General features: G+C 37.1%; 1 protein-coding gene across 1 annotated transcript in view; it reads left to right on the top strand.

Moving 5' to 3' along the window:
- Positions 1-22,740, top strand: part of ANKH (ANKH inorganic pyrophosphate transport regulator) — a 188,284-nt gene that overhangs the window by 128,407 nt on the left and 37,137 nt on the right. The window contains exons 6-8 of the mRNA XM_043984237.1: positions 10,856-11,026; positions 13,424-13,558; positions 17,205-17,297. Coding sequence (XP_043840172.1) covers positions 10,856-11,026; positions 13,424-13,558; positions 17,205-17,297 — 399 coding nt within the window. The remainder of the gene's footprint in view (positions 1-10,855; positions 11,027-13,423; positions 13,559-17,204; positions 17,298-22,740) is intronic.

The following is a 22,740-nucleotide window of genomic DNA, read 5'->3' as shown; positions in this document are numbered from 1 at the left end:
GTGTGCATCATACCATACATTGGTAGGAGGAGAAATGAACATAGATGATCTCCAGAGTGGACAATTAATACTTACATATTGACAAGTTGCCTTACATTAAGAATCAGAAAGTTTATTGAGTGATTTCTCATGATGCTATGCTTATATGAATTCGAGTTACAACTAATTTCTAATAAGTTGTGTCAAGATAGCATTCTGCGGGGCAGCTAGGTGGCACAGTGGATAGAGCACCAGCCCTGGATTCAGGAGGACCTGAGTTCAAATCTGACCTCAGACACTTAACAATTACTAGCTGTGTGACCCTGGGCAAGTCACTTAACCCCAATTGCCTCACCAAAAATATATAATAAATAAATAAATAAATGAATGAATGAATGAATGAATAAATGTTTAATAACTAGGCAATATTTTTTTTAAAAAAAAGATAGCATTCTGCATAATAAAATTAACTTCTTCAAGCAAATCAAATTAAATACTATGACTTTTCTTGCTTTTTTGTGCTTTTTTTGTGATCTTCTCACTGTTTAGGTTTAAACATAAAGGACGTTTGTTACATCTGAAATTTTAAAATGTTTACATCAAGTTAAAACATTGTGAATTTAATTTTTATTGTTTCTCCTTTGAAAAGGAAAAAATATATTTTAATAAGACCCTTTTAAAAATTAATTTTAATGTAGCATTTCCAGTCTTGTTGCCATAAAGTATTCCCATACCCCCATACACAATGGTTCAGTAGTTAGAACCAGGAAACTAATGCCTGCCTCTGTTCCCTTTTCCTTCTTTTCTTCACAACTATGCTTTTTTGTCATTGTTGGTTCATTAATAATCGTCTACATTTGACTGGAGACAAATCCAGGATGGCAGATAAAAGGCAAGGACTCACCTGAGCTCTCCTAGATTCCCATTTAAATAACACCTCAAAACAAATTTGGGAGTGGCAGAAGCCACAAAAGGATGGGGTGAAATAATTAGGAAAAAATCATCATTCAGGGTTGAGAGTGAAACTCAGTTCAGCATAGGCCACACCCTAGCAAAGCAGTAGCAGACCTTGGGGTGACTGAATCTGTAGCAGCTCACAGATGAAGTCCTGGGTTGCAGAGTGAGGAGGAGCATTAGCACACCAAAACTTAAGCAACAGGGAAGTAGGGACCCTGGTCATAGTTCTAGGGTGGAAATGAAAGTTTGTGGTCATTCATAAACCAGAGGACAGGCCAGGAGAATAATAAACACACATCTCCTTAAATCATAACACCTTGGAAGAATGGAAAATTTACAGACCCCCACCCCACCCCCACCCCAGAACTAGCTCTGAAAACAGCTGTACAAAAAAACCTAAAGCTTGAGATAGTATTCCTTCCACCCTGGGAGCAGAGCCCAACTTTAACATCAAGTTAAAAGTCAAGAGATTGGCTCAAAAAAATGAGCAAACAAAAAATAACCCGGCCATAAAAAGTTACTATGGTGACAGGGAGGCTCAAAAAACAAACAGAATAGGACAACAAAGGGAAAACTGCTACATCCAAAGTCTCAAAGAAAAATGTGAATTGGTCTCAGGCCCAAAAAGAATTCCTTGAAAAAGCTCAAAAAGGTTTTTTAAAACCAAATAAGGGGCGGCTAGGTGGCACAGTGGATAAAGCACCGGCCCTGGATTCAAGAGTACCTGAGTCCAAATCCGGCCTCAGACACTTGACACTTACTAGCTATGTGACCCTGGGCAAGTCACTTAACCCCCATTGCCCTGCAAAAAAACAAAAACAAACAAAAAACCAAAAACAAATAAGAGGGGCAGCTAGGTGGCGCAGTGAATAGAGCACCGGCCCTGGAGTCAGGAGTACCTGAGTTCAAATCCGGCCTCAGACACTTAACACTTACTAGCTGTGTGACCCTGGGCAAGTCACTTAACCCCAATTGCCTTACTAAAAAAAAAAAAAATGAGAGAGAGAGAGGTCAGGCAAAAAAGAAATGAGATAGATGTCAGAAAATTATGAAAAAAAACACTCAACAGGTTGGTAAAGGAGGCATAAAAAATACTGAAGAAAATAACACCTTTAAGAACAGAATAGGCCAAATGGTAGAAGAGGCACAAAAATCCACTGAAGAGAGCTCTTAAAAACAGAATTGGCCACATGGGAAAGGATGTACAACAACTGACTGAAGAAAAAGAACTTCTTTAAAAGTAGAATTGACCAAATGGAAAAAGAGGTACAAAAGCTCACTAAAGACAATAATTCTTTAAAAATTGGAAATGAGTAAGTGGAAGCTAATGAATCCATGTGATATCAAGAAACAATAAAACAAAATCAAAAGAACAAAAATATAGAAGAAAATGTTAAATATCTCATTGGAAAAACAACTACTTGGAAAATAGATCAAGAAGAGAGAATTTTAAAATTATTGGACTACTGGAATGCCATGATTTTAAAAAAGAGCCTGGACTTCATATTTCAAGAAATTATTAGGGAATACTGCCCAGCCAGAGAATAAAATACAAATTGAAAGAATCTACTGATCCTCTCCTGAAAACCCCAAATGAAAATTCCCAGGAATATTTTAGCAAAATTCCAGGTGAAGGTCAGGGAGAAAATGTTGTAAGTAGCTGGAAAGAAACAATTCAAATATTATGACACCACAGTCAGGATAACAAAAGATTTTAGCATCTTCCACAATAAAGGATCAGAGGGCTTGGAATATGATATTCTGGTAGACAAAGGAACTAGGATTACAACCAAGAATCACCTACCCAGCAAAACTGATTATAATCCTCCAGGAGTAAAAATGGATATTCAATGAAATAGAGGACTTTCAGTCATTCATGATGAAAAGACCATGGCTGAAGAGAAAATTTTAATTTCAAACACAAGACTCAAGAGAAGCATTAAAAGGTACACAAGAAAATGAAATCATAAAGTATTAAGTAAGGTTAAATTAGGATTAAATAAGGTTACATTCCCACATGAGAAGATGATATTTGTAACTCCTAAGACCTTTTTCATTTTTAGGGCAATTAGACAGGCTATACATAGACAGAAGGCATGGATGTGAGTTGAATATGATGGGATGATAACTAAAAAAAGACAAAATTGGGGAGTAAGAAAGATGAATGCACTGAGAAAAGGGGAAACAGAGAGGTAGAATAGCATAAATTATCTCAAATAAAAGAGATGCAAAAGAGCTTTTATAACAGAAGGGAAGATGGGGGTGTGGAGAGGAGCACTTGAACCTTACTCTCATTAGAATGGGCTCAAAGAGGGAATAACATACACACTCAATTGGGTATAGGAAAGGGGAGTACTGATAGAAGGGAGGGCAGTGGGGCAGCTAGGTGGCGCAGTGGATAAAGCACCAGCCCTGGAGTCAGGAGGACCTGAGATCAAATCCAGCTTCCAACACTTAACAGTTACTAGCTGTGTGACACTAGGCAAGTCACTTAACCCCAATTGCCTCACCAAAAAAACAAAACAAAACAATAAGTTAAAAAAAAAAAGGAAGGGAGAGCAGTTTGGGGGAAGCAGTAATAAGAAGCAAAATTCTTTTGAGTAAGGACAGGGTTAAAAGAGAAAGGATAGGATAAACAGGGAAAATAGGATGGAGGTAAATACAAAGATAGTAATCATAGTTGTGAAAAAAAATTTATAGCAAGTTTCTCTCAAAGTCCTCATATGTCCATCAGTTGGAGAATAGCTGAACAAGTTGTGTTATATAATTATGATGTAATACTATTGCGCTATAAGAAATGATGAACAGGATGATTTCAGAAAAACCTGGAAAGACTTACGTGAACTGATGTAAAGTGAGCAGAACCAGGAGAACATTGTACATGATAACAGCAATATTGTACAATGATGAACTGTGAATGATTTACCTATTTTCAGTAGAACCAAGATGATTCTAAAGCACATATGATGAAAAATGCTATCTCCAGAGAAAGAACTGATAGAATTTGAATGCAAATTAAAACATACTTTTTTTTTCCCTTGGGTTGGTTTTTTAATCTTTGTTTTCTTTCACAACCTAATATGGAAATATGTTTTGCATGACTGTGCATGTATAATCTATATAAAATTGCTAGCCTTCTCAGTGAAGAACGGCAGGGGGGACAGAATTTGGAACTCAAAATGTTAAAAGAATGTTAAAATTGTTTTTACATGTAATTGGGGGAATAAAATATTTTATATGTGTGTGTGTGTGTGTGTGTGTATACATGCATATATAATTGCCAGCTTTTTGAGGTAATTTAGTTTTATGAATACCTCTCTACTTTTCTTCCCCCACAAACATGTCCCTCTCAGACACCATCTTTTCTCCCATAATCATACAAGCACCACATCCCAGGCTGTCAGTATAGCATCATAACAAATACATACATGACAGAATATCAGAGAGAGCATTAACTACCTTGGCCATTTTTCTCCCATGAGATGTAATGAGTAGATTGTTAGTGATATTCATTGAATGGGAAGGTGAATTAGTTTACATCTTCCAGCTCTTAAGATTCAGTGAGTTTTTGACACTTCTAATTTTCCTCAGTATGTACCCTAGTGTTTCATTCCTTCAGCAAAATCATCTCTTGTTGAACACTTAGTGCTTCCTTAAAAGTCCAGAGTTAGCATTCCAAATGAACTGTGTGAGCCGTGTAAGACACTAGATTCAAGTTATTGACCCTGACACCTTTTTCATGTGCCTGAATATAATGGTTTTTATTCTTCTCCACTCTCATTTATTGTCTAAGGATTTTTTTTTTCTCTTAGTCTCCCTTATTTTTTTTGTTTGGGTTTTTTGGGTTTTTTTGGTGAGGCAATTGGGGTTAAGTGACTTGCCCAGGGTCACACAGTTAGTAATTGTGAAGTGTCTGAGGCTGGATTTGTTTTTTGTTTTTGTTTTTGTTTTTGGTGAGGCAGTTGGGGTTAAGTGACTTGCCCAGGGTCACACAGCTAGTAAGTGTCAAGAGTCTGAGACCGGATTTGAACTCAGGTACTCCTGAAACAAGGGCCTGTGCTTTATCCACTGCACCATCTAGCTGCCCCTCCCTTATTTTTTAAATCTTGCATTATGAGCCACTTACAAATTGTCTTAATCTTATGACAACTTTATTTGAAATAAATAAATGCTTCACATTCTTCATAAATTGGCATCACAACTCAGTATTTACAGATTCATTTTGAAAGAAAAAAATCTAAATATGTTAAATATAGTTCACATTCCAAAGAAAGAGAAAACTTATACCACTGAAAAATGCCAGTATTTTCTTCCTTATATTTAAGGTCCTGACCAATGTGAGAAGGCTCACAGATCCCTTGCAAATGAATTTGTTCTGATGGAAATGGGTCAAGTTGAATTCAGGTGCTATGTGTCTTCAAACTTTGTGAATTAATTTTCTTATTGCTGAGAATTTGAAAAAGAAAAATATGTTTTGACAATAAGATTCTTTTTAAAACTTAATTTTAAGGTAGCATTTCCATCTAGTGGGTTAGATTATTTTAAACCTTGTCCTTTGTGTTCAAACAGTTTGGTGGAATACATTCTTACTGGCCATTAACCCATCTCACCACTACCCTACCTCCACAGCACATGTGCATGCACATGTGCACATGCATATACACACACACACACACACACACACACACACACACCATCTTCTCTTTTATTATATGGTGACTCTTGCTTTTGTGATGTGCCAGATTTTTAATTGGTCAAGTTAGTAACATGTTCCTCACATGTCCTATTCACTGTTTAGAGCTACTTAGGAAGTTCACATTGATGTAGGTAGGACTCACTGATAATTGAATATAAGCATACAGTAACATCTAAACAGGTGTTTTAACTTCTTTCAACTATTTGGAAATTTTTCAAACTTTTGATCCCCACTTTTCCCTCTTAATCAAGTTTTCTCCTGAGCCAGTGTGAGAAATATAATATCTTGATCAGATAATACTTTACAATGTTGCTATCATCATCATCATATTTGTATGTCCTCCATTAGTCATATGTGGACTTTGCCAAAGGATTGCAGAAAGTATTTCTTATTTCCCAGTAGTTTGAGAATTTGTAGGTCTTCTACTATTTTGAAGCTAGGCTTCATGCTGGCAAAATGGCATCTCTCAAATTACTGTGGTTTCATTCGTGAAAATACCATAATTCACAAGAGTCAAACACACAAAAAAGAGACTTTGAACATTAAACAGGAGGTAAGAAGCTGTGTTGTAATTGTGGTTTTGTTGTTTAGTAATAGTCATGGCTTCGATGAAACCATGAGCAGGTTGAAAGATTGGATTTTACAAAGAATAAAAATTATATCTAATAACAGGTTATTGAAGCTAATTTGAGAAATAATGGCAGGGTGCCTTGTATTACTATAGAACAATCATATTATTGCAGTTTGCTTTGTTCAGTGACCTCCCTCATCTTCTCTGATCCTAATTCAACTAGAACTTTAAAGAATGTATAAACTGCCTGCTTTTTTGTCTGAGTATTGCTTTCTTATGTTTCTCTACTCATTTCATTTATGTCTCAAAATTATACCATGTCTAAATTGAGGGGCTGCCCATCAATTGGAGAATGGCTGAACAAGTTGTGGTATATGAATGTAATGGAATTCTATTGTGCTGTAATAAAGGATGAGCAGGCAGATTTCAGAGAAACCTGGAGGACTTGCATGAACTGATGATGAGTGAGATGAGCAGAACCAGGAGATCATTGTACACAGTATCATCAACATTATGTGTTGATCACCTGTGATAGACTTGATTATTCCCAGCAATACAAAGGTACAAGATAGTTCCAAAGGACTCATGATAGAAAAGGCTCTCCAAATCCAGAAAAAAAAAAGAACTCTGAAATATGGATGCAGATTGAACCATACTATTTCTTTTGTTTTTGGTGCTGTTTTTCTTTTTTTGAGGTTTTTCCTTTTTTCTCTGATTCTTCTCTTATAACATGACTAATGCAGAAATATGTTTAATGTTATTGCATATATATAACCTATATCAGATTACTTGCTGTCTTGGGAAGGGGGGGAGGGAGGAGGGGGAAGGAGGGAGAAAAATTGAAACTAGAAATCTTAGAAAAAACAAATTTTGAAAACTATCTCTGTGTAACTGGAAAATAATGAAATACTTTCATAATAATAAAAAAAATTATACCATGTCTAGATTCATGTATGGGAACCAGACAGAGTAGACCGATTAGCAAATTCATTTATTTGGGTCCTGCTTGACATCCTGTTGAAAAATCATGGGGCAGCTAGGTGGTGCAGTGGATAGAGCACCGGCCCTGGAGTAAGGAGTACCTGAGTTCAAATCTGGCCCCAGACACTTCACACTTACTAGCCGTGTGACCCTGGGCAAGTCACTTAACCCCAATTGCCTCACTAAAAAATAAAAAGAAAAGAAAAGAAAAGAAAAATCTAATCTTTGAGGAGAAATTCTGTTACCTTAATTATAGTTCTTAGTGCCTATAAATTAATAATACATTTCAATTTCCACAAATATATTAATGTTTTCCTATATCTAAAATCAAGGAATAGTATTGTCTGTAGTATGTCACATTATTATCTTTAAAAATAGAAGTGTAAACAGAATTCTGATTCATTAATTTACTAGTGTTGTCTTACTGTAGATAATTCAGATATGACTTATATTCATGAGGTCCGTATCAGATTAATTTTAATTCAACAAATAAACACATTATTTATAGCAGATTACTTTCTTTGGGGAAAAAAATAGAGTATATAACCCTTTTAGGAGAACTTATATATAAAGTTTTTGAACAACTTTACAGTAGCTAGAACTAAGGCTCTCCTCCATATTCTAATCCTTCTTGGGCCAAAAAAAACAAACAAAAAAGCAATTTTCTTATTGTAATCCTTTGGCAAAACTCTTATATAAGTGATTATGAGCGCATAAATGTTATAATGTAGGATTCTCTGCTGAATTCGTTGACAATGACCTCTTCAAAAATGGCCAGTTCAGTAAGAGTTCACCTTTCCAACACCATAAATCTTTAAAAATTCATGCTTTCTGTCTTTGATTAGAAAGGAACTATCTTAGTCCTTTTCTTATTTCTTTATAGAATTTTCCCAGATAATTTCTTTGTTTATCATATTACATCATATTTATTTATGTTTGTATCATATCCCTGCCCTTGGTATTTTATTCCCCAAATACTCTGGAAACAGGGACTGTTGTTTTTTTGTCTTTGTAACTCCAGTGGCTATAATAATGCTTTGTAAAGTCTTTAATCCTGTATTTTTTGAGACAAATATTATGATTAGATAAAAGAAATAATATCGATCCCAATTAGTGCCAATTTTGAATCTTCTTTGTCTGGTCACATTTTTTTAATTTACACTGCATATTTCCATTGAGCTGGAACCAATTACCACATTTTACCTAATTGTAACTTCAAATAGCATGAATTCTGGTACATATGAGCTTTTCAAGGGTTTCATTATTCATACTAATTGTGACCTATATAATTTATTGAACAGACACAGTAAGAGGAAATTGGGGTTAGGAGCATACTTTTTTTTTTCTTTTTTACTTTCCCTCAGTTCTTGAAGTTATAAGTACAAGCAGTAGCTACATCCTAAATCTTCTGCTTTAAGATTCCTGTTAGTACCCGTACCCTTTCTCCATTGCACCCTTCTTTGCCATAACTGGAAGGATAGTGGTGCCTTCAACATAAAATTTGGAAGTTTGGGGGAGGGATTGATTTAGTGGAGGTGGCAGAGGAGAAATAATGAGTTCTGATTTTGGACACAGTGCATTCGAGGTTCTAGTAGGACATCCAAGTGAAAATCCCAGTTGAAATGAAATTTCTCTATGTTGAAATAACTGAATCTTTGGAAGCTATGATGTGATCACCTAAAGAGAGAGAAGAGCATCTAGAGCCGAACCATAGGCGATATCCATGCTTAGGGTGAAAGAGAATGATGGTGGGTCAGCCAAGGACACCAAGAAGGAGTAACCAGAAAAGTATAGAAGGAAAACCAGAAGAAAGCAGTGTTGTGGAAGCCAGTGACTAGGCAAAAATAATGTTGGGCTTCAGAACTCATTTGTTAGGCATTTTAAAAGTTATCTTAGTTTTTCCTTTTCTCTGTTGTGAAATATGTATAATACATATATGTGCATTTAAAAATTATGTTTCCCAAGAATTTAATATGAACTGAGTAATCTCAACTCATAGAATTTAACACAGGGTCAGGTCTTTTGTGAGTGACCCAGTAAGTGATCAAATAAGCAGAATTCATCAGAGAAGGATATATTGAAGTCAAAAGACAATACATTTTGCATGTCCAGTAGAAATCCTTCAGAAAGGCTTTATCCAAGTGCTTTATGGTTTGCAATTCATGGTTTATTCTTAGTTTCTACTTGAATGCCTCAAACTTGGAGGAAAGCAGTAGGTTTTGTTATGTCCAATGGTAAAATGGAGCGTTGCTCAGTGTGTACAATGGGGTTCTCCTCTGCTGTTGTACACAGTCATTGTCTGTCCTCCAGAAGGCCTTTTCCTATCACTACTATATTCTAGCTATGCCTTTGTCCCTCGTTCCTCTAGGGCATCTGTGACAAGTTTGATCCCATTCATCAGGTCTCAGAAAGGCAATACTGGTGCCAAACTCTGCCCAGACTACAAATAAATCACTTTTTGAATAGTAGCATTTATTATCATTGTTTCTTTGAGAAGCACTTATATCAGATGCATTTTTTTTTTCTCCATTTGATTTCTTGATTTTTCTTCATGGTTTCTAAATGGTTATAAATAACCCTGACATCACGAATCATACCCTTTCTTAAAGTTCCTTTTTTATCTTTTAGTTGGAATATGTTTATGGTAACTGGGATTAATGTGCATTTTCCTTATGGTCAGCATCACTGAAGTGTGTAGCACCTCTATTTTATGGACCCTTTTTGAAAAATTAGCATTTTTTCAAATTGAGGCTGCCCTTTCTTGGTCATGCCTACTATTGCCACACTGTTGAAATCCCATGGCCTGTTGGTAATCATCGGTGCATTTATTGAGTGCTATTTAGGTCCATGGCATTGCAAAGAGCTTTGTAAATCCTAAAATATGTTTAAGTGTTAGCTATTATTATCTGTGATTATCATTATTTGTGAACTAAAAAATAGTTCAAATTCTACTGGTTCGTTAGTCACCTCAAGCAGTACTTCACCTTTCTAACATAGCAGACTTAATTACTAATCTTGGCTATGTTTCATGTGATATTTTTAGTAAACCCCATCTGTTTGGCACTTTTATATGAATGATAATATCTTGTTATTGTTATTATTATGTCTATAGCCTCATTAATGGGAATTATTTAACTTTCTTTCTGGAAAGTTTCCCAGATTTGGTCTTCCCCTAATATTACATATTTGTTCAAAATGGTCACTAGTCTTGGTGGAAGAGGGGGCCTGGGAGTGGAGAGAGGACACTGTATTTTTGATCAGCTAAAGCTTCTGGTACAGCCATAAGCAGAGGCAATTGATAACATTTATTACATTGACAAATCACAATTCTTTCCAGATTCCAATTAATGAGAAGGATAATTGCATGCTCTGTGTAGAGAGAAAAGTGATTCTTTGGTACATACCTGTAGAATTTTAACTCTTACTCTGAAGACATGCCCTGAGATTGGTTTCAACACTGTATCCCACACAAAGACTGATATGCTCTTGCTTTGTATCCTGTATGTCTAACCCTTGTCTCTGATAACATTCTAAAACAAGACTCCCTAGTTTCAATTCTGTTTATATCAAAGTTAAGCTTTTCTTTTTCTCTCATCTGTTTTGAGATCAAGTAAAAACTATATTGATTTTAATTTTTTCCTTTGATTTATTGTTTTCTTCTGATTTCTCAGGTTGTTTTTGTAGCCATTTTGCTTCATAGTCACCTGGAATGCAGAGAGCCTCTTCTCATTCCAATTCTTTCTTTGTACATGGGAGCACTTGTCCGCTGTACCACACTCTGCCTGGGTTACTACAGGAACATTCACGACATCATCCCAGATAGCAGTGGACCTGAAGTAGGGGTATGTTTTGATGAGCATGTGCTGTGATTACCTACAATTTCACCAATATCTCTGTACCTATATTACAACAAAATTATAGTAGTTGTAATTCCTTCCCTGTAGAAATGAAGAATCCAGATAGCAAGCTTATGCCTTGATCACCATAACATTTATTATTATTATAGCTCATCTTTACATAGTGGTTTGAAGTTTGTTCCTTCCTTTGACCTGTGATAAATGAGGAATAAATAGTAAAGCACTATCTAAATGTCAGACAGAAAGATGAACAATAGAAGACTCCCTTAGCATCTTCAAAAAAAGCAAGGATAGCTCCATATGTTGAGCATAGCGCCAAGAATATAGTGATTAATAAATGCTTGTTGACTGATGATTGAACTCCCTGTGGCAAACTTAAGGAAGGACGAAAATAAGAGTCAATCAAGGGGGCAGCTAGGTGGCGCAGTGGATAAAGCACTGGTCTTAGATTCAGGAGGACCTGAGTTCAAATCCAGCCTCAGACACTTGACACTAGCTTTGTGACCTTGGGCAAGTCACTTAACCTTCATTGCCCCCCCCCCCAAACAATAAAGAGTCAATCAAGTTGCATACTCATGGATAGGTTCTGATCTGCTTCACTGGACCAAATATCCATCTTGGTGAGCTCACACAAAAAGGCACTTCAATTTGAGAATGATTAAGGGTAATAAAGTGTTCTCTTCAGTAAGTTAGTCAACAAGGACTTAATAAATTCCTACTCAGAGCCAGACACTATACTAAGCTCTGGAGATACAAAGAAAGGCAAAAAACAATCTCTGCTCTCAGTACTATGACCCAGGTAGTCACAGCCTAAAGCCAAATGCTGAGTAATCTTCACATGAAAGAATAATTAGCATTATTAATAGTATTATCAGTTAATATCCTGTTTATCCTTCTGTTTTAAAGATTACTTTTATATTTGAAGAAATAGAATATGCCATCTTTAAAGTTGTTAGGGCCTACATGTAAGTGGTGTTTTTGTATTCAAAAGTAGATTGAAGTGGCACACATCTTGAGTTTCTCAGCAGGAGCATGTACTGGGTCAGTACCTTCCAGTTGTAATTTGTTTAGTACCTACATGTGCCAAACACTACACCAAGTACTGTGGGAGTTACAGAAGAGAAAGTAATGCTTCCTGCCCTCAAGAAATGTAAAATTCCTGGATTAATAATTCAAGATTAACACATAAGAAATAATTAAGATGTATGAAACAAGATTAACATGTATAAAACAAATCTAGGCAGTATTTGGTAAGGTTTTAAATTGTATGCCCTACTAGGGAGATATCAAGGTGAGTTGTCAAGGAAAGTTGAATGAATAAAGTAAGATATGAACTGACCTCGAAAGGCTGGGTGGAATGTTGTAGAGTCTTATAAGTATGTCAACAAATGATAGGTCTTCTCAATTGAAACAAGGATAGAATGTCAGTTTCTGAATTTGGCAATTCATGGTTTGGATTAAATGTGTTCATCTCATAGTATAATTTTAATGCCATGAAAAAACTTATGGAATATTTAATAAAATATTATATCTACTATGTCTATGCTATCCCACACCACAAAGCATGGAAGGCCATAGCTACATAATTCATGAGATTGAACACTTAGACACCAATAAAAAAACTATTGATAGCATCACATCAGTTACTCTTATCAGGATAGCCAGATTAAAATGACTTTCCAGTAATCAATGCATTACTGTCACTCACCTAGAAACACACACAAAAAATAAGTGTCCTAAAAATGTTTGATAGAGGGCAGCAGCTAGACAGTAATTATGTCACTTACTTTCTTGGGGAAGCAAATGAGAAACTACATAAAAAATGGGCAGCATAGAACATTGAAGGGCTCCTTATTTTGAGAATCTTTACTAAGTTATTTTATTTAAGTTATTTTACCTTCAACCTACCTTTCTAGGTATCTGAAATTGGGGATCTGTGTCTTATTTCCCTGTAGTTTCCTTAATCAGGTTAAGGTTCAAGTTCCTTGACAGGTACTCACTAAATATAAAATAAACACCAAACATCCATTATCGTTACACCCTCCCTCCTCTGATACTTGCCAGACAGTCCCATCATTAAACAGAAACCACTTTCAAATTTACTCTTCATCACAAGCTGGAAATGAGATCCTGGCCTTGGTAAAGAAACATGTTTCCTGCATGGAAAACAGGGGTTTGGATCCACTTAGCCTGATGTGTGTGCCCTGCCAACTGTATGAGTTAATTTCCCATAATGTTCTATGTTTGTTGGCTCACCTAAGGAGACCTCTATTCCCTCCATAAATTTGAAGGGTTAGTAATGAATAGGAAGAAAGGCTTTAACTGAATCTTTAGTTCTATAGGGAGAGTTGAATAAGCTTCTGTTTTCACTTCTTAATACAGGGAGATGCTACAATAAGGAAGATGCTGAGCTTCTGGTGGCCTTTGGCTTTAATTCTGGCAACTCAGCGAATCAGTAGGCCCATCGTCAACCTTTTTGTCTCCCGTGACCTTGGCGGCAGTTCTGCAGCCACTGAGGTATGCTCATCTGTGGGGAATTGGGCACTTATTTCCATCTAACAGTTGTTAAGTTAAGGATTTACAAATGTATATATGGTGGTAGACCCATTCTGTAATTAGAAATTAGCATGGAATATTCCTGCTGAAAGACATCAAGGTATCTCATAGGACTTTTCTTAGAAATAATCTAGTCCCACCCTGCCCTTTGTTTTAATGATTAGGGAGCTGAGATCCAAAAGGGTGATAGTTTTTCCAAGTTTACCCAGCTAGTTTGAGAAATTAATCTAATGATTTTTTCATTGTACTGTATAGTGAGTTCATTACTCTTTTACTATGGCTGCCAAATTTAGTAACATTTACCATATAATTGCACATAAAAGTAACATATCGAGAGAAGCTTTGATTAAAGCTATTCCCTCTCATTTCTCCACATCATACCATACCTTAAACATTACCTTATCCCTTGTGGACAGTGTCCTTTTTAGCAGTGTCAAGTCTCACCCAAACCTGGTTATCTTATTGATTCATCCAACCCAATGCTGAAAAAATATAATTCAAAAAAGAGAGAACAGAACCATTTTCTCCCAAGTGTGGTGTGACTAAACATTATGACTTCGTTTCTTCTCCAGCACTAAGTTCTGAGGAATTCATTTTGTCCTCCATTAACTACAGTTCTTTAAGGAAAGAAATTGGCTGCCTGAATGTTTTAGAAATGACTATTTCTGGACATTTTGCTTTTGAAAAGGAAGGGGCAGGACTGAGCACTGAAACGCCTTGTCAGCATGTATCCTGTCCCATGTATCCTGCCAGTTTCCATGAACTGGGAAGCATCTCACAATTGGCATGAGAGGAAAACAACCTCACAAATCAAGAGCATATTAGCCTTTATGCCCCAGTTGGTTCCTGGATTTTATTTTTAAAACTCTGATTCTCATCTTGGGTGGTTTCTGTAACACCAGCTTTCCCAAAAGCACATTTCAAGTTGCCCATAAAGAAAAATGTGACAGCCAGCCTTTGCCCATGAAGTGGAATTCCATCATCTCTTGAAAAGAAAATCTGGAGCATAATTAAATATTAAAGCAATTTCTAAATTAGCCCAGAGGGAATCCAGGCCACATAATGAGATGAGAAAGAATGCTATATAAAAAAGAAGGGTTGGGGTGAGGGGTGTTTGTTTTTTAACCATAACAAGGGAGCTGTTTGCAGAGCTAGTTGTTTTCAAAGGTCATAAAGTCTGTAATACTTTGTACATTAATACTAAATCCATTATCAACTCAAAAGGATACTATAATTAGGCAAAAAATTATGTCCTACAGCAAAAAGTCATGGGGTCATTTTTCCATAATTTAAATAAAACACAATAACATTTCGGGGCAGCTAGGTGGCGCAGTGGATAGAGCACCGGCCCTGGAGTCAGGAGTACCTGGGTTCAAATTCGGCCTCAGACACTTAACACTTACTAGCTGTGGGACTCTGGGCAAGTCACTTAACCCCAATTGCCTCACTAAAAAAACAAAAACAAAAAACAAACAATAACATTTCAATATCCAAGAATCCAGAAGGAATTGAAAAATAAAAAAAAAAAATCCATATATTAAAACTTATGCGTTTTATTCATAAGCAAGCTCCACAGTCTTTCCTTTACTCTTTAGATTCCATTTTTATTGCTAATTTGATCATCTGGCTTCCTATCACATAAGCAATTGGAGGAAATCTACAAATAAGCAGCAAGAAAAGGCATCTGGCAGCCTGGAAACAAGAAAGGAAACCCATGAAAAACAGACCCAAGATCTCTCAAAGCCTAACACTGTGGGCTATTAAAGCATAGTATCAGGCAGCTCTACATGTTACAGTATCCCTTGTGAAGCATGAATTTATTAAATCCCAGGGCAGTAATTGATGACCATGCTATATAGCCTTGATTCATCAATAAGAAACTGAGTTTCGTTCATTCAGAATATTTTTGAGCACCTGTGGTAGAGTGAGAAGAGCACTGGATTTGGAATCACAACTCTGCCATTTGCTCCATGCAGTCCTAAGCAAGTAATTTAACATCTCTTTGCCTCCCTTTCCTTCTCTATGAGAACAGAAATGATGTAAATTCTCTCACTTATTTCATGAGGCTATTGTGAGAGTAAATTAAATTAATGGGTATAAAATGCATTGTAAGACGTAGAATGATAGATAAATGTCAACTATTACTACAACTACAACCACAACCACAACAACCACTACTACTAGTACATGCTAGGTACTATTTAACATTTAAGAAAGGAAATTATTAATGGACTTTACAAAAACTTCCCATGTAAAAAAAAAATGGTTAACTTTTTTAAACTTAGCAATATACAAGTAAGTTGCAATTATCTAGAAAATTCACTATTCTGGAAACCATTCCCCAATAACACCAGATAAATGGAGTTCCACTATGATATTGATTTTAAAATAATAATGTCCCATTCATTTAATTAATTACTTTCACTGGCATGTAGTAATTAGTAAATATTTTAGAATCAGCTGAAGTATAGATCAGCTTGGTAACTTTGTCTTTGTTCTTTAAGTTGCTGACATGAGGTAGTATGGTATAATGGAAAGCCTGTCAGATTTGGTATCAGTATCTTTATTCAAATATCAGTTTTCCTGACATATAACCCTAAGCAGTCACTTAACCTCTCTAGGCTTTAGTTCCTTGGCTCTAAAATGAGGTGCGGAAATGTAAATCTATGATCCCATGATGAAAAATAACCTCATTTCTATAGACAAAAGCCATAATTTCCTGATGGAAAAATTATTTTTAATGTACTTTAGAAGTGATCTACATCAAATATTTTATGACTTCAAAGCTATGGACAAATACTCAGTTCCCACCAACATATCCATTCTAGTCATTATGGTGACATCAAGATGAAGATTAGCTGGAAAGTAGAAAGAAACTTGAAATTTAAGGGTTTTGGTTTTTTTTTTAGGTCAGGACTTAGATTATACCATTCAGGGACAGATTGGCAGATTGTTTAAGCAAATGGAATAGAATGTGGGAGCCAGATTTTTTAAGCAAATGGAATAGAATGTGGGAAAAGTTAGTATTGTAAACTGCCTGTTGGACCCAATTCAGATATAGAGATAGATGAGTTTCAAAAGCTGCTGCTACTCCAACAATCCCTTTTTAGAGGTGTTGCAATTCTATTTTTTATATAATCAGCTTGCATTAAATGATCAAGAAAGCTAAATTGCTTGACATCTTATCCCTTTTCCTTAGTACAAGATTCCTATTAAAATTCTCATGATAGCAAAGATTTTTCAAAAATTCATGGTGATCTTTGGCCTTGGTTTCAAGGTATTCTAAGATAATCCTAACAGGTGAATGCAAAAGGAATTAGTTTTTATTTCTCTATTGGAACCTGATGTCCTAAAGCTCAGTTTAGCTAGCATCGAGACTATACCTACTCTTTAGCTGCATTTTGTACTTTTGAAAAATAGGCTAGGTAGTTCTTTCTGAAAAGCAGTTTCTCCTCTTTGCTGTTTGTGAAGAGTTAACATCCCAGTGAGATGTGATGCCTCAAAATTGCTAAACCTGAAACATTCATTTTTGTAACATCTCAAAGGGCAGCTTGTGAAGGCACCTTTGCTGATGCCCAGACTAAGTCTGCTGATTCTTCCTGTCTAGGCGGTGGCAATTCTGACAGCTACATACCCTGTGGGTCACATGCCATATGGTTGGCTGACTGAAATTCGAGCCGTCTATCCTGCTTTTGACAAGGTGAGTGCCTGTGGTGTAGAGTATCTCCAAGTCCTCTCCCTTAATGTCTCTCCCTCCCCCTTTTCACATTTCTCACCTCTCTGTCCCCTATATCTCCACCACCCCCCCTCTCCTTTACTCTCCCCTCTTCTACTCTCTCCCCAGCTCTCCCCATACCACCCTGATCCTTTCAATTTCACCTTCAGGATCAAAGTTATTATAGTATTTTGGGAATATCATAGTTCTAATCTAGAGACCCAGGCTTGGTTGCTAGGTAATTGAGAAGGATTTTTCTTCAGGAAACATAAAGCATCCTAATAGTGCAGTTATCCCTGTGGCTCTCTATTAAATCACCCTAGGTTACTCCTATTAGGAAACTAACCTATATACTCAAGGTTTGCAGGGGGCTTTGGGGGATTAATTTTGGAATTCTGTTGCTGTACTATTGATTCCTGCTTACATAACTATTTAGGGACCGACAGAGGTGCCATGAAGATCGAATGAGATGATATAAGCAAAGTACTTTGCAAACTTTAAAGCACTGTATAAAAGTCAGCTACCCCTATTATTATCTAAACCAAATGCTTCCTTGACCTTACATTGCACAGGGAAGGGTAAAAGCCACAACTTAAATTCAGAAATAGAGCTTGAACTTACATTTGGTCCTTGGGCTGCTAGGTACATGAACATGTCTCTTAGTTTGCACAGCCAAGACTTTTTAGGGCTAGACCTAATAGATGACCCTTGGTGGTATTACGGCTAAAATTCTAGCTATGCTGTCTAAAATATCTAATGAGTGGTCACCAATAAATTATAAGTTTTAGCAAGAGTTAGGCTTTTAAGCATTTATTAAGGAGAATAAGAATTTGGTAAAGAGAGAAAGACCTACATTCATCAATCTATTAAAGGGAGAGCGCATTTCTAGCTCTGCTCTCCGCCAGAGTCCCCAGGAAAAAGCATGAATCAGAGTGCCAGGCTCCCAACTTCTTCCTCCCAAAAGCAACTGTCACTTCCTGACGCCAAAGAAAAGACTCCTGGTCTTGCCCTCAAAGACCTTCACTTCATGGTGGAGCTTTTCTACAGTAAGTCTCCAGCAGGTGGCGTCATTCCAATCGTTACAGTGGAAATATCCACTTAGCCCTTTGTTCAGCTGTCTTAGAAGTGGATGCAATATTATTCGATTTTTGGACTCCTCCCACCATTGAATTGACTAGATTTTACGAGAATCTTGTGTTGGTTACAAATTATCTGTCCTGAATTGGACATGAAATGGGCACCTAGAATGAAGTGATTCCTGACTACTATGAATAATAATGGAAGCAATGGAACTTTGGCTTTTCTGCAGTGTTTTTTGATGAGAATTTAAAGAAGAGGTTTACATCATTATCCATAACCTCACCCTACTCCTGTGAGATAAGAAGGCCTTGTTGAAGTGATTGTATGTCACAGATTGTTCCAGTTGGAAGGGACCTTCCAGACATCCTGATCTCGCCTGTTCTAAAACAAAACTGCACTCTCCAACATCTCCAGCAAATCCTCCTTCAACCTTTGTGTAAAAAGCTCCAGGGAGGCGGTGTTCCTCACTACTCCTTAAGGCAGTCCATTTCGTTTTGGGATAGCCATAATCATGAGGACATTTTCCTGCCATCAAGTCTAAATCTTTCTCTTTGCAGCTCACATACATAGCTCTTCCATCTGACTCTGGGTCTAAGCATAACATGCCTGATTCTTCTTTCCAGTGGAAGCCAATCAGCCACTTGAAGACAGCCATCTTGGCCTCCCCAGAGCTTCTCTTCTTCAGGCTTAGCATCCTCAATATCTTCAATTCACCTTCATATGTCAAACTCTTAAGGCATATTTTATCATCCTGGTTGCGTCCTTCTGGGTGTTCTCCAGCTTACTGATCATGTTCTTCCTAAAATGTGACGCCCACAATTAGACCCAGGAATCCAGACCCGATCTGACCAGGGCAGAAGATGGCAACAGGGCTGTCACCTCCCTGGTCCTGGATAGTAGGCCTCTCTAAAAATAACCAAAGGGTATTTGCTTTTGAGCTGCCATATCTTACTGCTGACTCAACAGTTTATGCCAGGAGTTAGTTCCCAAGAAGTCCTTTGCAACAGTAGATATTAGAGGTGACCTAGTTGATCCCAGAGCTGCAGACTCCACCAATCCTTTCAACTTTTCATAGGCTGTGGACATAGAAAGTGAAATAAAATGAAAGAAGATGAGGCCAGAACAGGAGCAGCCTGCAGCCCTGCCTCCCTAAGGCTTTCAAACCTTTCTTTTTAAAAAGAATAGCAAGTTGTACATAATAGATTTGCAGTTTCATATACAATCATCTTTTTTTTCTATTCTACTATGTTATGGAAGTGCCTGTTTTATTTAAGTTCAGAATAAAATAAATGAAATTTTAAAATAAAGCCCCTGGAATTGCAAACAGGACTTAGAATAAACAAACCTCAGCCTGGTGGTCTGTCCAAATTATCACAAATTATTGTCTTTCCTATTGACTCTATAAAATAAAGATAATGAGAAAGACCTCTGGAAACTTCTAAAAAGGATAGTGGACTGAAGAGATCCATAACAATAGGAAGAAATAACAGAAGGTAGAAGATGGAGAAGAACCTGCACATTAGCATCAGAAAGACACAGCCTCAAGTCCTACCCAGTAGACATACACTGGCTCTGTGACCCCCAACAAGTCACAGAAACTGTCTTAGACTCTAAGATTTAGAAAAGGCCCATCTGCAGTTAGGGAAAACCTCCTTATCAGGAGCTCCCTAAGCCAACTCCAGGCTCATTCCCACTCATAACAATAGTAATTCACTCAGAGAACAATGAGAAAGTGATTTGAGTGAAAGAGAATCAAAGTTATAGCTTAAAAAGCAATTCTGGCTACCATAAACTGGCTAGGTTAAAATGTATCATCCAGTAAAATCTACAATTTTGTGGAATAATTATATGAGTGAACAAAATTGGATGATCTATCCCTGGCAAGAAGTAATTCAGAAAATGTGTGTGCAGAATAAAAATCTGGAAAACCAGAAAGAGAGGTAGAGAAATTAGAGGCCAGGGTAAAGGAGTGGATTGGTTCTCATATTGTTAAGTAAATCCATCAAAAGAAAGATTCCAATTCTACCTTTCAGAGGATATTAGATGACAACTAAACCAGCTGGGATAGGAGACACTAAAATGTCAGAGCCTCCTCACTGTAACTGTTTCATTTTAAATGGTTTTTGGCTACCATGAAATAATAAAACTGAACAATACACACACTGTAGGGTTTTGATCAATGGATCCAAGAAAAACATTGTTTTATTCATGATATTGTGTCACTCACTTTTAAGCCCAGAGGATGAAAGCTTTGAAAAATCCTTTTAACAAGCACACCTCCAGCCAGAAACTCTTGTTATTTAGGATCCTTCTAAAACCCCACCCATTGTTTCCAGAGATTCCAATAAGCTGTAACCAGTTCCATATATGTGACTGCCGCTACTTATTCAACTATAATGGAGACTGCATCTACTACACTAGCAGCTCAAATCTTTGGCTTACTCATGGATTGGAGAGTAAGACAGTTCTTCTGACAGTTTCACCCAATCCGGCTAAATGCACAATGAGAGGACTGTTTGTATTAGTGTTTGCTCTATAGGGTTTATCTATGCTTGTCATTTCTCAATACAAGGCAGAATTCCTTTTTTAAGTAGAGCAGACAATGTAGGGATAGCCAAGATTGGAGCTATAGTTCCTTCCTATAACAAGCTCCCAGGTGAAGAAACTCAGAATAATGCAGTTTGGCACCTTGCCCATTAGAATATATGCTACTGGAGGGCAGGTACTGATTTTGTACTTAGGTTGACTTATAGTTTTAGAAGGTTGCCTAGTCTTGAGATGTACTGATCTGCTTTGGGTCACCCAGCCAGTAAGTGTCAGACAGAACTCAGGTCTTCTGGCTTTCAGGCCAGCTTTCTAGACACTACATCATGCTGCCCTTTTTTCTGTCTCTCTGTCACTCTCTCTGCCTCTCTCCATCTCTCTGACTGTCTCTCTCACTTTAAGACTCACTTTGACAATCATGATTGAAATAAAATAAAAGAACTTTGAGAGTCCGAGCATTTTGTGCTTTGCCACATTCTACCCTGTCTGTCAATATGACTGCCATGCTCTTCCTCACTAACATTTCCTCACAGGGACTCACCCAAACTAGTTCTTTCCTGGTCAGGCTCTCTTACCATAATCTTCTTCACACACCTGGCTTCCCCTTTAAGGCTTATGTAATGAATAGACCAGGAGACCCCTCCCCCCAATCAGCACAGTACCCGGCACATAGTAAGCACTTAAATGTTCATTGATTTAACTTAACCTCATCAGACAACAATAGTGCATCTGACTATAAAGACCAGGCCAGTATGTCCCCTTCTTGTCTGAGAAGTGTAGTATTGTGTGGAGTGAAGGCCCAGCATTCATCACATCACATGGCACACGGATCTAAAATGTGGAGGATTCCAGTTCATCCCAAATTAAAGGCTCCTTCTGAGGCAGCATGCTTTACATGGGCACCCTAGCCAGGCCATCCTTTGCCACAATACTGGCTCCTACTTGCTAAAATGAGATTAAAACTTCCCTAATGGGGCAGCTAGGTTGCGCAGTGGTTAGAGCACCGGCCCTGGAGTCAGGAGTACCTGAGTTCAAATCCGGCCTCAGACACTTAACACTTACTAGCTGTGTGACCCTGGGCAAGTCACTTAACCCCAATTGCCTCACTTAAAAAAAAAAAAAACTTCCCTAATACTAATTTATAGCACAATTGTTAGCCCCTGTGATACCTCATTTCTGTAGTCAGCCATCTGAGTTATCACAATTACATAGTGATCCTGACTTCAAATGGAGTTGGAAATGTCCTACCCCTTAGACTGTACTCAGATACATGATAGAAGCTCTATTCTTTAGAGGATCAGATGTTATCTCAGCTAAGAATCTAAAGCAATTGTGATCATTTTCACATTCATGCTATTGGGGCAGGTAATGGGAAGAAAGAGGAGAGGAAATTATCTTACCTTTTGATTTTCCTTTAATACCTAGCTTATATTCAAAATGGAACATCTAATAGTCCACATTGTGTATACTTCATTAAACTGAATTAGTGGAGCCAGGTGTTCCAAAGGGTTTGTTTATATTAGCTATTTATGAGACTAATTGTATCCATGGTGACCCTGGGTAGGTAGATAGGTAAATAGATACATAGACATATTTACATGTATATTACGTGTGTGTATATATATATATATACACATATATACATATATATATATGTATATATCATATAATTACTTTTGTGTCTAGAGGGCTACCTAGTTACTCATTTAACAATTGCCAACCAACTGCCTCCGATAGTCAAGGAAGCCTAAGAGCTCCAAGAATAGCAGTGACCCCCGAGACCACAATCCTCCATCTAGCCTGG

The sequence above is a fragment of the Dromiciops gliroides genome, chromosome 1 (genome assembly GCF_019393635.1).
Source record: "Dromiciops gliroides isolate mDroGli1 chromosome 1, mDroGli1.pri, whole genome shotgun sequence".
Taxonomy (NCBI): domain Eukaryota; kingdom Metazoa; phylum Chordata; class Mammalia; order Microbiotheria; family Microbiotheriidae; genus Dromiciops; species Dromiciops gliroides.
The sequence above is the reverse complement of the archived record's forward strand: the minus strand, read 5'-3'. Positions and strand labels throughout refer to the sequence as shown.